Source organism: Trachurus trachurus (genome assembly GCF_905171665.1).
Source record: "Trachurus trachurus genome assembly, chromosome: 6".
In the NCBI taxonomy this organism is placed as follows: domain Eukaryota; kingdom Metazoa; phylum Chordata; class Actinopteri; order Carangiformes; family Carangidae; genus Trachurus; species Trachurus trachurus.
Window position 1 is genome coordinate 17519637 of NC_139897.1, and position 14777 is coordinate 17534413.

General features: G+C 39.0%; 1 protein-coding gene across 3 annotated transcripts; it reads left to right on the forward strand.

The window, feature by feature from the left end:
* Window positions 1-2550: 2550 nt before the first annotated feature.
* On the forward strand, window positions 2551-13245 carry kras (v-Ki-ras2 Kirsten rat sarcoma viral oncogene homolog). 3 transcript variants are annotated; one of them, XM_083974321.1, is made up of 6 exons: window positions 2551-2797; window positions 5189-5306; window positions 6067-6245; window positions 6487-6646; window positions 8269-8393; window positions 10738-13245. In XM_083974321.1, exons 2-5 carry the CDS (start codon window positions 5196-5198, stop codon window positions 8386-8388), a joined length of 570 nt encoding a protein of 189 aa, XP_083830447.1. In that variant the 5' UTR covers window positions 2551-2797; window positions 5189-5195; the 3' UTR covers window positions 8389-8393; window positions 10738-13245. The 3 variants fall into 3 exon arrangements, with proteins under 3 accessions (XP_083830447.1, XP_083830448.1, XP_083830449.1); XM_083974322.1 differs by lacking the exon at window positions 8269-8393; XM_083974323.1 differs by lacking the exons at window positions 8269-8393; window positions 10738-13245 and adding an exon at window positions 6748-8261.
* The last annotated feature ends 1532 nt before the right edge of the window (window positions 13246-14777 follow it).

The following is a 14777-nucleotide window of genomic DNA, read 5'->3' on the forward strand; positions in this document are numbered from 1 at the left end:
GTAAAAGTGGGAAAATCTGCTCATAAGAGACGTGTCTTAAAAGTAAAAGTTGTACTCATTCCAAGGTACACTACTGCAGAGAGGGTCTGAACGCCTCTTCTCTGAAACACAACTGTCCTGGTTTTATTAAAATGGTGAAAAAACAACCAACCAAATAAGACAAGCAACATACATATTTCATATCATATCCCTATTATACCATAATGGCAAAGAGGGGTCAGTTAACTAGCCTATTCATTAATCAAACACTTGATCAACACTTGACATTTAATCAAACACTTAATTACAAAACAACAACTCATAATTAAACAAAACACTTATTAGATCTGGTAAATCCAAATGTAAGGATGTAATATGTAATATAAAGAGTCCTAATTATGGATTTAGACATGTTGCAATGTAAAAAGAATAATTCTACTTCACCTGACACATTATTTAGACTTGTATGAGCAAAAGATGAAGATGGATCAAAATACATATTCAACTGATGGACCTTTAGCAGCGGGACTGTGTATAAATGGAGACTTACTGCCCTCTTGTGACAGCTTCCTGTTGTAATAAAACATCAGCTGAAACTGTCATGTCTTTAACTATGGTTTTCCTCTCTGCTGAGTCTCTATGAGATAAGACCCAGGGGTGGTGTAATCAGCAGTTTTAAGTGCTCTTACTCATCAAGTCTCGTTAAATCATGATTGCAGTTTTATCTAATCTTCATCAGGTTTACTGTAAATCTCACCCCAGGGTATATGTGAGCTTCATTTAGCCTATGTGAAATAATTACATTCATAAGTGCTATTTTAATCTTTGGCAAATCATTTTCAAAACTATGTCTGTGAAATATTTTTTGTTAGAGCGATTTCAACCTGCCATAGCAGGAAAGTAGGAGTGTAACTAGTAAAATCAATGATGACTCTTTTCCATTAAGAGTCACAGTAGCACTCAGTTGAGTCACCATATGCAGCCTACGTAAACTTCATCCCGTTAATGTTATCACGTACGCCTTTCATTTTTATCTATTTATTTTCATACCAATATCTGCAGATTTACATTGATGTCGTCATACACATTATATATACAGATGCAAACCCACAGAGGAGACCATCCCAATAAATTAAACACTAAGTTTAGATTTGACTTTTGAAATTTGTTTGTAAGTTGAAATGAGTTCTTGTTCAAGTGGCATTTTTGTCAGTGAAGCCTTTTTAAAGAAAAGTTATATTCTGAATGTGAAATTATAGATATCCTGTAGCCTAGAAATCTAGATGCACCCTAGCGGCAGCAAATATACATTTTAATGATATAGGCTGGCTTGTCAGGCTAGATATCCTGATGAAAATAACAAAACATTGAAGGTACATGTCATATACTTGCATCTGTTGGGCAGGTTGGCCACTGTGGTAGTTGTTTTGCATGTCACCACAACTAATGCAGCAGCAGCAGCGGCAAAATCAGATTTACAAGCTTTACATAAAATAACCCCGTAACACAAAATATTGGATTCCAGTCTCAAATTTGTACAATAATAATCTGTGTTGAACATAGACTGTCTGTAGCAATGTATTTGATGAATTTAGCCTAGGCCTCCTCAAGTGTTCCTGTTATTGTGGTGCATTTCATTCATGTGGGATGTCTCACACTGAAACAACACTGAACATATTTTTTGCCTTAAAATTGGCCCTTACTTCTTTTTTAAATGGCAAACATGTCTGTGGTCTCTGGGCTGTGCAGTTTGGAGAGCAGCCAGACAACCAGTCAATAGTGACCTCTACTGTGTCTGCAACATGAAATGAAAACACTGCATTGTGTTTTTGTGTTTTATACTCTCTCATACATTTTGTAGCCTATTCGCTGCATTATTACACACAGACCATTGGATTTGTAGGATGAGATTCATCTAGATTCATTATTGCTAAAAGTTTTTTTTTTTCTTTTTTTCGAGATCTATTTTGACTTATTTAACATAAGTGTTTTAGCTGTGCTGTGTTACAGACCTCGCATGCGCGTATGCACATTGGTTGCGCAGGAGGCAGCCTTGTGAACACTCAGGAAAACTGACAGGGGATTGCCAAATCATTTCCTTGCCTGGGAATGACGTCCCTCCAGCACATTCCAGTTATATTTAGAGCCTATATATAGTGGAGTCGCCCCCTAGGCTTTGTTGACTCTGCAGCAGGCAGCAGCAGGAGATCATGGTAGTGCTAAAACGAGACGTCCTGAAACTGACACCATGTGACCTACATAATTATGATATTATTTGTGATTATTAAATGGTTTAATGTGAACCAGTGTATGATTTAGGGTGGGGTTTCATAAGGAAGAACACGATAATATTTTGCACATAAACAACATACACGACAAATAGAGGCAATTATGGCTTATAATGTGTTATTGTAAATTAAACCGGTGTTAAACATTGAGAGTTTAGTAAAGCGTGAACAAATTAAAGTGTATTGTTGTTCATATTGCGACACAGAGTCGAGTGACATGCCCCAAACCGGTTGAAATCCTCAGCTATGCTTTCTGGGTAAAGTGCGCCCCGGTATCCGCCCATATTCGCGTAAAGGAGGCCAACCTGAGCAGCTAGGCCGGACGCTGGATCAAATGGAAAGTTCAATCGATTAATTTGTGCCCTTTTTTTCGCATGTTGTCGCTTGACTTCTGAGACGAGGTAGACAGACTTACATGCGGGCGTTTCGGTGTAAAATAGGAAATGCAGAGATCGTGTGAAACGAGAGGATTATCATCAGCTTGACTTGTTTGGTCGCTACTTCGGACGCGGAACTCCACTCGCTAAAAGGTAAAACAAATGGATAAGATTCATACATGTGTGTGTCCTTATAGGGTTTCGTTGCAACGTTGCACCCCCTCAATGTGTGGGTATTATACGGCGCCCGTTGTGTGACCACTGTTTAATCATATTAATACGGTGGGAAAAAGTCGTTTTCACAGTTTTAAGTGCAAACTACGCCCAATTGTTAACCTAACGCCTGGCCCTGCAATGCAGACCTTTGGGTTAGCCTCTCAATGGCGGCTTCAAAATCTGCACCCTTCCCTCGTTTTTGAATGAATGATACGGAGTTTATCCGGACATGCAGCGTGGACAATTGTGCTTTAATGAATTACTAATGTGAATCACATCGGTGTGTCGGCACATAACAGGCTAGTTAGCTTACTTTTGTAGTAGGGGCTGTGAGTGAGCGAGCTCCAGTGCTAAGCTAAGTAACAGCAGCAGCAGCACAGCAGCATTCAGCAGCAGCACTCGGGGGTTTCACACAACCAAATCTGGCAACCCCGAGGGCACCGAGCAGTGGATTTAAATTAAACTCCTTTCGATTTTAAAGCCTGCTCTAGGTGTTTTGTTGTTGTTGTTTTTTTTTTTTTTGCCTGCTTTAACAAAGCTCTGGGGCTTTCTTTAAGAAGTGCAAAGGCCTGTTTTCAACCACGGCTTCTTTAAAAAAAAAATGTTTTTACATAAGTGACAAACTGTTAAAAATAAAGTGGCTCTAATATTTACATGGCTGCTAACTAATGAATCGCTTGTTTCTCCATCAGCCCCCCCCCCCCCCCCCCCCTTACCCTGTTGGCTGACTTTTCTGACACTATGTTGTTTTACTCTCTCCACTGGGCATGGCCTTGTTGCCAGTTATAGTAAATATAAAGGTGTCAGCTTATGACAAACAACACGAATGGCATAGTTATATTCTAAGACTGGGTTTTCCAATTTGAATAATACAGCATCATAGATTTACCTTAGATCATTAAACTGTAACGTGCATGGTGAATATGTCGACCTAAACGTGCTATACCGGCGACTACCATGTAAATTAGGGCAAGAAAACCGATTTTACTCATTATCAAACAATAAAATAAGCTTCCTGTCTGCACATGTATTATGTATTGTATCAGTCACTTATAGGTACTTTTTCTGCCTGATAGTACTAATCTTTCAAGTGTGATTGGACTGGTCTGTGACATTGTCAGTAATCTTATCTAGTCAGGTACAGATAAGATTTTTACTCCCTAATGGACAGAATAGCCTCACTGTTATATGTGTAAATCCCACACTTTGTTGGGTGTGACAGATAACATGTGGCTCATCATTTCAGGAGGGTATTTTAAAATGTGGAATATGTAGCCTACCTCTGACGACCAAAACACCCATCAAACCACATTCTCATTTTTTGTTTGTCTAGACGAGGCAGTAATATTCAGCAGAGCTCCTCCCTGACTGCAGGCTGTGCAGAGCACTGAGCACTATGTACTGTAACTTCTGAAAAGGCCAGCTGCCACTATTGATGGTCGCTGCTCCACAAAGAAGTCAGACAGCAGAGAGCCTCCCAGTTGCTTGTCAATTTTGGAGCCTTAATGTAATGTCATAGATTTCTCCCTGGGGCTTGTGTCTGTTTTGCTGCTGTTACTCAGAAAATGCTACTAAATGTGTGTGGCTGGACACTTGATCACATATAGGCTGCAGGGTTTTCATCATAACTACATTTATTCCTCTTACTTCGCTGCCTCAGTATTTGTGACATGAAGTCTGTAATTTTGTGTCACAGAAATAGCTATAATGAGAACCATTTTTTTTATCAGTTTTAGACAAGCACCCATCAACATCAACCATTTATGTTTTGGGACTGATAATGATAAGTCTGATGAAGGTATGATGATAGTGTCCTCTGAATTCAGCAGCAGTTTTTCTTGTGTTTACATTCCCTCATTTACACTTAATCTCTTTTAAATGAACTGTCACATTCTGTTTGTGGTGGTTGTTTCCTCTCCAAGATTATTGTTGAATTCTAATATGAGCATTTTGCAATTTAAAAGCAAAATATGCATGATGGTATGGAATAGAAATTTTCAAGGAATCAATGCGGTTTGTATAATAGTATGTTGTCGTTTTTTAACATTAGTTTCTTGCATTGCTCGTTGTCAGACTTATATTAATAGTGGCAAATGGAGCTAGCCAAAAAAAAAAGTTTTAAACAACAATTTAATTTAGTCCTCAAGAGTTTTTACCATCCACAGCAGAATATGATATCTTAAGTGCAGAAAGGCATACACTTCTGAGAGATGCACTTCTGTTCTGAACTATTTTTTCTAAAGCTTTCGATAGTGCCTCAGATGAATTGATGCTGTTGTCTGTGTCTCAAGAACGAGTGTTAATGTTCTTCTTTTTTTGGTCCCACAGGTGAATCATGACAGAATATAAGCTGGTAGTGGTGGGAGCTGGTGGCGTTGGCAAGAGCGCACTTACCATTCAGCTCATCCAGAATCACTTTGTGGATGAATATGACCCCACCATCGAGGTAAAGACACCCTGTGCATGCATGCATGTGTGTGTGAGAGTGTTTGTGCACTCATGTCCACAACTGTCTTGATAGTTTTGTGTGTGTTTTGGTATCGGGAGTTGAACAAGAAGAAACTCTTTTTAAAAGAAAAAAAAAGTTGTAGCAGGTTTTTCTGGTTTAAGTCCCAAAAAGACACCAAACAGGTTTTTATTAACTTTCCATGCATGTCTGCTCACCTGCTTTCTTTTGTTTTTATCATTGCAATCAATTATTGATGTAATAAACAGGTTCAAGCTTCACCATAGACTGTTTGAATACCAAATAACATGTGAAGGTGGTGTGACACTCTCTGCATCAGACTGTAATTATTTGTGTTGGATTAGATTTAGTGTCGCCATCAGCGGGAGTGCTTTTGACACAGTGGAAATTAGGACCTCATTACAATTTGAGGTCTGCTGGAAAATGGGAGTGTGCTACTACAACTAGAGAAAGGGCACTAGTTAAACGCAGTCTGGTGGTGTCTTTCAGAAAAATCACGCCATGATTAAACAATGTAAACAATTCTGTTTGAATTGATGATATAATGTATGCATTGCTTATGTCTTAACATCTACATCTTTTTTCAAAAATAGTTTTATTTTATTTGTACTATGCCTAGGTGTCATTAAATGTAATAAAAGTATGTTTAATCACTGTATTACACCTAAACTTTATGAAGTTGCTCTTCGGACACTTGACTCTGCGATCCTGCTAACTCTCTGACCTCCTCCTCCTCCAGGACTCCTATAGAAAGCAGGTAGTGATTGATGGAGAGACGTGTCTGCTGGACATCCTGGACACTGCAGGTCAGGAAGAGTACAGCGCCATGAGAGACCAGTACATGAGGACAGGGGAGGGCTTCCTCTGTGTTTTTGCCATCAACAACACCAAGTCCTTCGAGGACATTCACCACTATAGGTGAGCTAAGAGACCAAACAGCAGGAGTATTTGCACCCAGCATGAATGCAGTGTTTTTAACTGGAGCTAAAAGGGACAAAATTTCAGGGTGTCCCAATGTCTTAGTGGTATTAGGTGCTGACTCGGGGAGGCACAACGTCCGACGTTTGAGTCTAGTTAAGAAACCTTTATTGCAGGTCATTTATCTTCCCTTAAAAACCCATAATTAAAATCAAATGATCCTTCTGTTGTGTCCATGCAGAGAACAGATCAAACGGGTGAAGGACTCCGAGGACGTCCCCATGGTGTTGGTGGGCAACAAGTGTGACCTCCCGTCCCGGACAGTGGACACCAAGCAGGCTCAGGACTTAGCGCGCAGCTACGGCATTCCCTTTATCGAGACCTCAGCCAAAACCAGACAGGTGAGAGTCCAGCGAGAGACGACCACACCCTCAAGACTCAAACAGTTTAACTTTAACTTGAAGTCTGCCACTGAACTGCTGTGGCATCCATTCCACTGCAGGTCTGTAAGCGCATGACGAGTGGTCAGAAGTTGCATGCAGTCTCAGGTGTATTTATTTGATGGACACAGCGGTACCTATATAAAATTTCGCTTTTGAAATCAAGTTTCAATTTTTCAGACAGATAAATTCATAGTAATTTTGACAGGAGCTCTTGCAGAGATTTGATAATTATGGCACTGGGATTATTATTATTAAGAAATGTTAAAGTGTTGAGTCATGGGGTGCTGTTGATTTGTGTTGCATTCAGTAGCTCTGATGGTCTTTTTTTTGTTAATAATAATGTTGCTTGGAAATGTCCTGGGCAATGTGCTGCACATCATTAAATCCTGTTTGGTTGATTGAATTTTTTATTTATGGGTGTTAATGTAATCATTGCATGCTTCTTTGTCGTGGCTATGTGAAATTACATCATCATTAGGGCCTTCTGGGATGAATCCCGCATTATAAATAATCAGCAAATCAGTGAATGTGTGTCAAGGAGTCTGCATGAAAGGACAAGCTGTCTGTAATTACTCAGAGGGGGCTAATGATTCTGCTTACCGGTTACTGTGACTGGGTGTTGGAAGATTAGCCACGGCGGACTCAGATCAAATGGTGTGTGTTGTGATGTTGCGAGCATGGCCGAAGGTGGCTGACGGGCTGAGGCAGTGATCTGTAAACACATCCTTCTCTGGTCTCTCTGACCTGGGGTGAATCACGGTTCCTTCTGGTACGGGGGGGAATTAACGACACAATGATTCATTCCTTATAGCTCTGTTCACCTATTCCTACCTGAGTGTACTGATAATTCACTACCTACACCGTGCTGCTGCTGTTGCTGGACCAGCAACTGTCTCTTTCAATCATAGCCACTCGGTGTTTTCTAAATCTCAGTAATCTCATCTGAGTTCTGTGGGCAATCTATAATTCATAATCAAAATTGATGTATTTGCTTCCTTTATTTGTGGCTAGACAGTTAGTGATACTCCACCCTAATCTTTTTTTTATAGCATTATTCTGTTGGAAGGTAACTGTATAAAGTTTTATTTTTCTGTTACAATGGATTTTTGTTTTCATGACAAAATTAAATATTAAAATTGTGTATGCTCAGTATGTTCCAGTATGTTGTGACAAGTTTTCAAGGCACAAGAAGGTATCAGAGCACCCACACTGAAAAATCCTCCTCTCAGCATGTTGCAAACCATCATTGTTTTGCCAAAATACGACTGCAGACACTTCTGCCTGCCTTGAAAACTTCTCAGCATTTAAATGTAAGCTAACCACAGCCCCTCTTTCTTGAGAAGAAATAAACTGCAAACCTTTTCAAGCCTACCAGAGGTTAGTGTTTGGTATTCACAAGGTAGATTTAGGGTGGAATATCAGTTTATGTAGATGATAAGGGAGGACAGACATGGCAGGTAGAGCCAGACTGATCAGTCTGCTTTTGCATCTGTAGGCTGTAACACATGCATCCATATGCTGTAGTATATCTCCCCCCTTGTATTCCTCAACATTGAGGAAAGTTGTGTCTCATACTGCAGAGAGTGGAAGATGCCTTTTACACTCTGGTACGGGAGATCAGGCTGTACCGGCTCAATAAGATCAGCAAGGAAGAAAAGACTCCGCGCTGTGTCAAGCTTAAAAAGTGTGTTGTGATGTGAAAGGGGTAAGTGTATGCAGCTGCGCGTCTCCCAGCTCTGTGTGTTTGTGTCTGTGTTGTTAGTTGGGACTGTGGAGAAGGCAATGGGATAAGACATGCAGTGAGAGCTGGTGCTTCATGGGTTCTCAAAGCTAACCTGCAGGTTTCTATCGGGGCTGTGGTGCGGTTCTTCTGACAGGAGGCTGAAACGCCTCCGTCCCCTCTCAGTGTCTCTGTATCATGGCTGATTATTGTCCAAGGCCGTTTTCACACTGGGTTAGTTTACTTCAGTCTGAACATGATCCTGAGGTACGTTTTGTTATTCTTTCCTTATCGCAGTGCAACTTTTTTAAATCCTCATTTGCACAAGGAAACATGACAGTGTCTGTGTGTGTGCACGACGATACCATGATGTACAAGCAGGCAAAGCCACATGAGCATAATTGAAATAACACAACCATCCTAAAATTGGGGAAGGGGGAAAAAAACAAGCACCCTTTAGATAAAAAGAACATGCATAACACAAAGCCATGGTTGTCCTCTGCTCATTAACCAATGAAATGCATTCTCACAAAAAAAAAAATTCCTCCTGTAACATTGACAGATTTTCTTACAAGAGGACACACAAACACATTTAAGTTCTGACTGTGCACAAGCTGTGATATAGTTGGCTCAGAACCAGCCAGATCACTCCCTTCAGTTTGGCTTTGTTCTGAAAAAGGGTGCATATGATCAAATTTCCCTGCAAATTCCTGAATTTGGACTGTAAACAACCAGTGTGAAAGCGTCCTGATCTGCTGAAATCAACATGAAGAAAAGAGGTTTGGGCTGACGAGGCGACGTGTGATTTTATTTTTTTTAAAGAGAATATGGTGAATCTGGGACCAAATCATGATGCAATGACATGTGTGTAAGATGGATGTGTGTTAAGAAACAAGCAGATAATGTTGCGAACAAAAACAAAATTGTGCTTGTATGTGCATATTACATGTGTGTGCGTATGTGGGGTGACACAATTTTTCTTCCCAACACAAATCCCCTTCATCTTTTATTCTCTCATTTCTTGCTCTCTTTGTCACAAACCTGCTGTGACTTCACACTCCTTTACTCTGCAGCTCCTTTGCAGATTCAGCATCACATTGACTGCGCTATCCAAACTGCTCCAGTGCTCCCGAAAATTTGCCTCAATGTGGCATCAGCAGACACTGGCTGCTGTTACATGGAGCCTATTATTCACCAGTAATCTGGCCAAGAGCTCAGCAAGAATATGAAAGCCTCATTTAAACACCCCAGGCACAATAAATTGGCTCATTTAAAAAAGAAAAATCATTCAGTTTTAAAGTGGCGGTTTAAAGCTCTTAATAAACTGTTAGAATATCACACGCTCGACTACTTTACTTAAATCAAAGCTGTTCACCTGAGGAAGATGTACCACTCTCTGGTCTTATTTATAGCTCATGAGTTATTTTTTCCAAGTGGTGCATCTTTCCCTGGGGAACCGTGTTTGAATAGTTTTATGTTTATTAGTTTGTTGGGTGATAAACAGAAGGTTCGCCTTCTGCTCAGTAACTGTTGGTAGAATATTTTTATAAAACTGTTGCTTCACTTTAAACCCACAGCAGTAAACTAGTATTAGTGCCAAGAGCTCGATGGAGATCCATCTTTTTTTCTTTCTTTCTTTTTTTTTTTAACCATTTGTTTGCGTTGGCGGACTGCACGTAGATTATTGGAAATGTAAACAGGACAACTTGTTCTGTCACTTTATTTAGCAGCCATTTAAACACATTGTGGGAGTAACTTGGGCGGATTACATTCAGTAGGAAGGCAACTGGCTCATGTAACTGCAGCTACTGTTTGTGTAGTTGTCAGCGGGAACACTCTGACTTTTAGTCTGTAATACATAACACCACAGTTATGTTTGATCACTCAGCTGTGTCTCACATAGCCTGAACTGGATTGATGAATTAACCCGCACTCCGAGGTGTGTCACGCAGCGCTGATGCTGAAGTACACTTGGCAGAAGATCGGTTCAAACAGGACCATGATGACATTATCCAAGATCATTTTGGGGGGGAGGGTTTACAAAAATAAAAATGAACAGCTATGGCCATAACCAAAGTGTTTTGGAAAAAATGCTTTTGTTTGTCTTTGCCATTCAAGGAGTGTTGGTTGTCTGATTTCTAGTTTTGGGCACAGCTGTGAACAGAAGGTTTAATCTGTCCCCATTAATTAAATTTCACCTCATAATTAAAAAATATATGTCGATCTTTAAATTGTGACCTAGTTCTGAATTATTTATTTGGTCATTTCTTGTCTGGTATAGAAATTCTAACTGGTAACTCTAACAATGTATTTTTTGTCTTTTTTCCAGGGCGTCGATGATGCCTTTTACACATTAGTGCGAGAAATCCGGAAGCATAAGGAGAAGATGAGCAAGGAGGGCAAAAAGAAGAAAAAGAAGTCCAAGACAAAGTGTACACTTATGTGAATAATCACCCCTTTTCAAGACAGACTAAAAAAAGAGAAACTATGTTGAACAGTTAAAGTAAAACATTTTGTACATTACACTAAATTATTAGCTCCTTCTCAACACCCACCACACTGAATACTAAACCTGACCTGATTTTTCTGCCTTTCTGTTATTTGCTACTTTGACATCAATAAGCTTTATTTTCAGTTTAGTGCCAGTTGCCCACGTGTTGGTCCAACAAACAGCCTGTTTGATTTTATAGGATGATGATGATGATGATGATGATTTGGATAATTTTATATAACTGTGAGCTAATTGCATCAGAGCTCATACTTGACAAATTATCATTGATAACTTAGTTTTTTTTCTCCCTTTGCTTAAAAGGTCATGACCTGTAATGCCCTTTTTTTTAAAAGTATGGGATGCCAAAGAAAGAGTTTCCATCCCAACTCTTGTAGATAAAACAGACACGAAGAAAGGACCAACATTCAGCCAGATGAGATCCAAATGTCCCAGCCACTGTGTAATGTCCCCATCTCCTATTGACCTCTAGGTAAGACTTAGTTATGTCACTGATATAAGTATGCATGCAGTCCTACTCTTCTCCGAATGTTTTAATACCCTAATTAGCTATTAATTATTTTGCAATTTGTCAATGCTTTGTACTATGTGGGGAGTGATTTCTTGCCTACATGAGAAGTTTCTTTCTTTCTTTTTTATTTTCTTCTTGCATGCGTTGTGTCCCAGGTGACATGGGTATTGCAAACTCCCTCTGGTTGATATGGTTAACAGAGCCAGCAATGAGGACCTCTGACCCAAGTCTAGCTTTTCAGGTTTATAAATGATCAATAATTGCTTTTGTCAGAAAGAAATAAGCCATTTTGGCGTCATAAATGACAGATTTAATGATACACGATGGTCTGGATTTTTACTCATTTTGTGATGATAAAATGGGACGAGCAGCCTCATTTTGTTGGTCAGAGTCATTTTATGTTGCAGGGATCGATGCCACGTCACAAGCTTGTGTTGAAAGGCTTGTTTGGCTGTACTGGTTACATATTTCCTGCTCTTCTTTTCTCTAAGGTTTGACTGCAGGATTGTGTTTATTCATCCTGACAAAAATCGTTTTTATTGGAATTTGTCCCACCAGGTTGTCAATTGAATTTATGAATTAACAATTGAAGGGTTTGCCTGTCAATATTCTCCTGATAGAGGGCGTAATATCTAAACAGATTGCTAGTTTAAATACTAAATTTGAGGGGTTGTGATTCTCCGGTATCTACCACAGAGGTGTCATGCTTGGCTCTAGAAAGCAGAATGCATATTTTGAGCAGTTTTCAGGAATATTTCTCTTGGGTTGGTGTTACAGAGGTTGTTTTTAAAAAAATAAATAAAAAAAAGTTGTCCAAATGGATTTTCAGATTCTTCCATAAGTGGAGTTTTTCAGAGAGATGCTTGGATTCGTGTCCTGAAGTGTTGACATTTTTTGGTGGGCTGCCTTTCAACAGGAATGATTGTCCAGCGGAATAATTTGTCATCTTCTCTCACCAAGCTCATGTGTCGTGGTGATGTAACTGGAACTGATGTTTGTAAATGAGGCAGTAATTGCCATAAAATTGGTTTTTAGAGAAAACTGTCTGAATTTATTAAAAAAAAAAGTCCTAGTTTCTTTCCCGGGTCAATCCATATTTCACCTTTTTTTCCATCATATTTACAAGCTGTTCCCTGGGGGGGGGGGGGATTATTTGCCTTTTTATTGTTTGCATGAGGTGCTACATTTTAGATGGCAGAAAAAGCCAAGGCAGAGCAACAGTTACTTTGTCCTATGTGCCCATGAAATGCACAAAATGTTGTTTTAGGTGAGTGGAGGTATTGATACAGAAAATCCAGACATGACATGTTTTGCTTTCAGGATTAATGAATTTTGACCCAGTTTATAATTACCTCTTTTTCTCATGAAGTAGATGATAACTGTTAATGCGATTTTTAATTAAGCGACCCTCTTGTTAACAATACTGTTTCAATAGTAGTTTTACTGAAATGTTTGAAATGTTCCTCTTCCTTTTTTTGCGTGCCAACAGCTGATTTCTGAAATGTATCATTTATACCTGGATCGTATTTTAACAACCTTTGTATAGTTGTGATACTGAAAGGTGCATATTTTGTAAATTGTGCTTCATTTCGTTGGTGTGTCTAAATGAATGTTGCTTTAATGGAGTTTCACTCCGCTCTGTGTATGTGACTAGAGTGTGACTGGGTCCAGGTCTAGGGAAGTGAATGAATGACCACTTTACAACACACCTGTTGTGGGCAGTGTAGAGTGGTGATCTGATCTCAAATGAGTCTATTTTTTGCCATGAATCTCACCACTCCTATTTAATGTGTAATAAAGAACAAAGTAAAGAGGAATTCAACTCTGTGTTTCCTTTGCAAAGTTTCTTCTGCTTCTCTTCAAAACTTCACGTTTTATCACACTTGAATTGCTTCATCACAGCAAATCAGACACACAGAACATATATGACATTGACACTAATGTACAGTATCATAAATATCTGAACTTTTCCAGTTTTCCAGGACATGTATTTTTGGTAGTTGTTACCTTTTGATGATTTAAGATCACATCAGCGTTCCCCAGCAGGTGGCACTGTTCACTCATTTTGTCAGATGTGTTTCTTAAAGGCCACAAACTCTATGAAGAGGCCATTCTCCAAATGCTCTCACTTCCAGACACACTGAACCTACTTTTAGCTTTTACAAGTCGTGTACATTTTCCAGAATAAACCAAGACTAAATCTGTTCATTTCAGCCAGAGGGAGTAAAAAAAAAATCAGACAGGCATTATGAGCAGAAATGTTCCCAAGATGCAGGGAGAGTCATGTTTTGTTTGGATAAATCTTGTCATGCATTGTCAAGTTGATATGTTTGAAATTGTCAAAATCAGCTAGAGTAAAAGTTTCAACATAATACCAGTGTTCAGGGGAGATATTTCAAATGACAGTTGTTTTGTGGCTCATTGTAAACAAATCATTCTTACTGCCTCATAAAAGAAAAAAAAAAAAACGGGTGGCATATGTTAATTACTGAGGCATTAAAATCCTTTAATTACTCTCTTTTAACTTTGTAAGAGATTAAATTGCACGGAAAGTGGTAAACCTGATTAACCAGTATGTCTAATAAATGCTTTATATTGGATTAAATATTTTGAAATGACTCATTAAGTGACTCATTGTAATTAAGTATATCCCAAAATTAGATTATTATTCCGCAGTCGGTCCAGTGCTCTGCTGTAGCACAGTGAGGAGAGTCTCCTCAATACTAGCATGTAGCAAATTATCATGTTAAATAGATAAGTCTAAACGAATTCACTACCTTTAAGCAATACTAATATCAATATTAAAATGTTTCTAACTGTGTTCAGATATTAATTTACAGTATGTGAGGCACAATGAATCAATTTGTTTGCATGAAGCTTTAAATCAAAATAAAGCAAAACTGAAGAAAGAAATATTGTGGACTCACTTTAAATGCATTGATTAAGCTGATGCAGTGAATTGGTTTGCAGGTCTTGCAGAAAATATGAGACTTACCAAAGAAAAGTGTTTTAGCACTGTGACTATAGCGATGGCTACAAAATTAGCCTCACTGAAGGGATTTTTGTTATGAAGCATCATCATACTCAGGCTCTCTGTAGTGGTACAGCACAGCTTCAACATGATGAACTGCTAACTCGTTATACCCACATGACACTGGTTTGATGTTGCAACAGTAATAAAGATATTTAGCTAATGTCGATTGGCCATAAAGTGCAAAAAGGCTTAGTATTAATCAATTCAGCTATACAGCAGAGAATAAACAACTCAGGGGAAAGTGACACTGATGCATGATAAATAATACACTGTTGATGTCCTGTTGTTGTGAATGAGCCAGCATGCATTATCTGA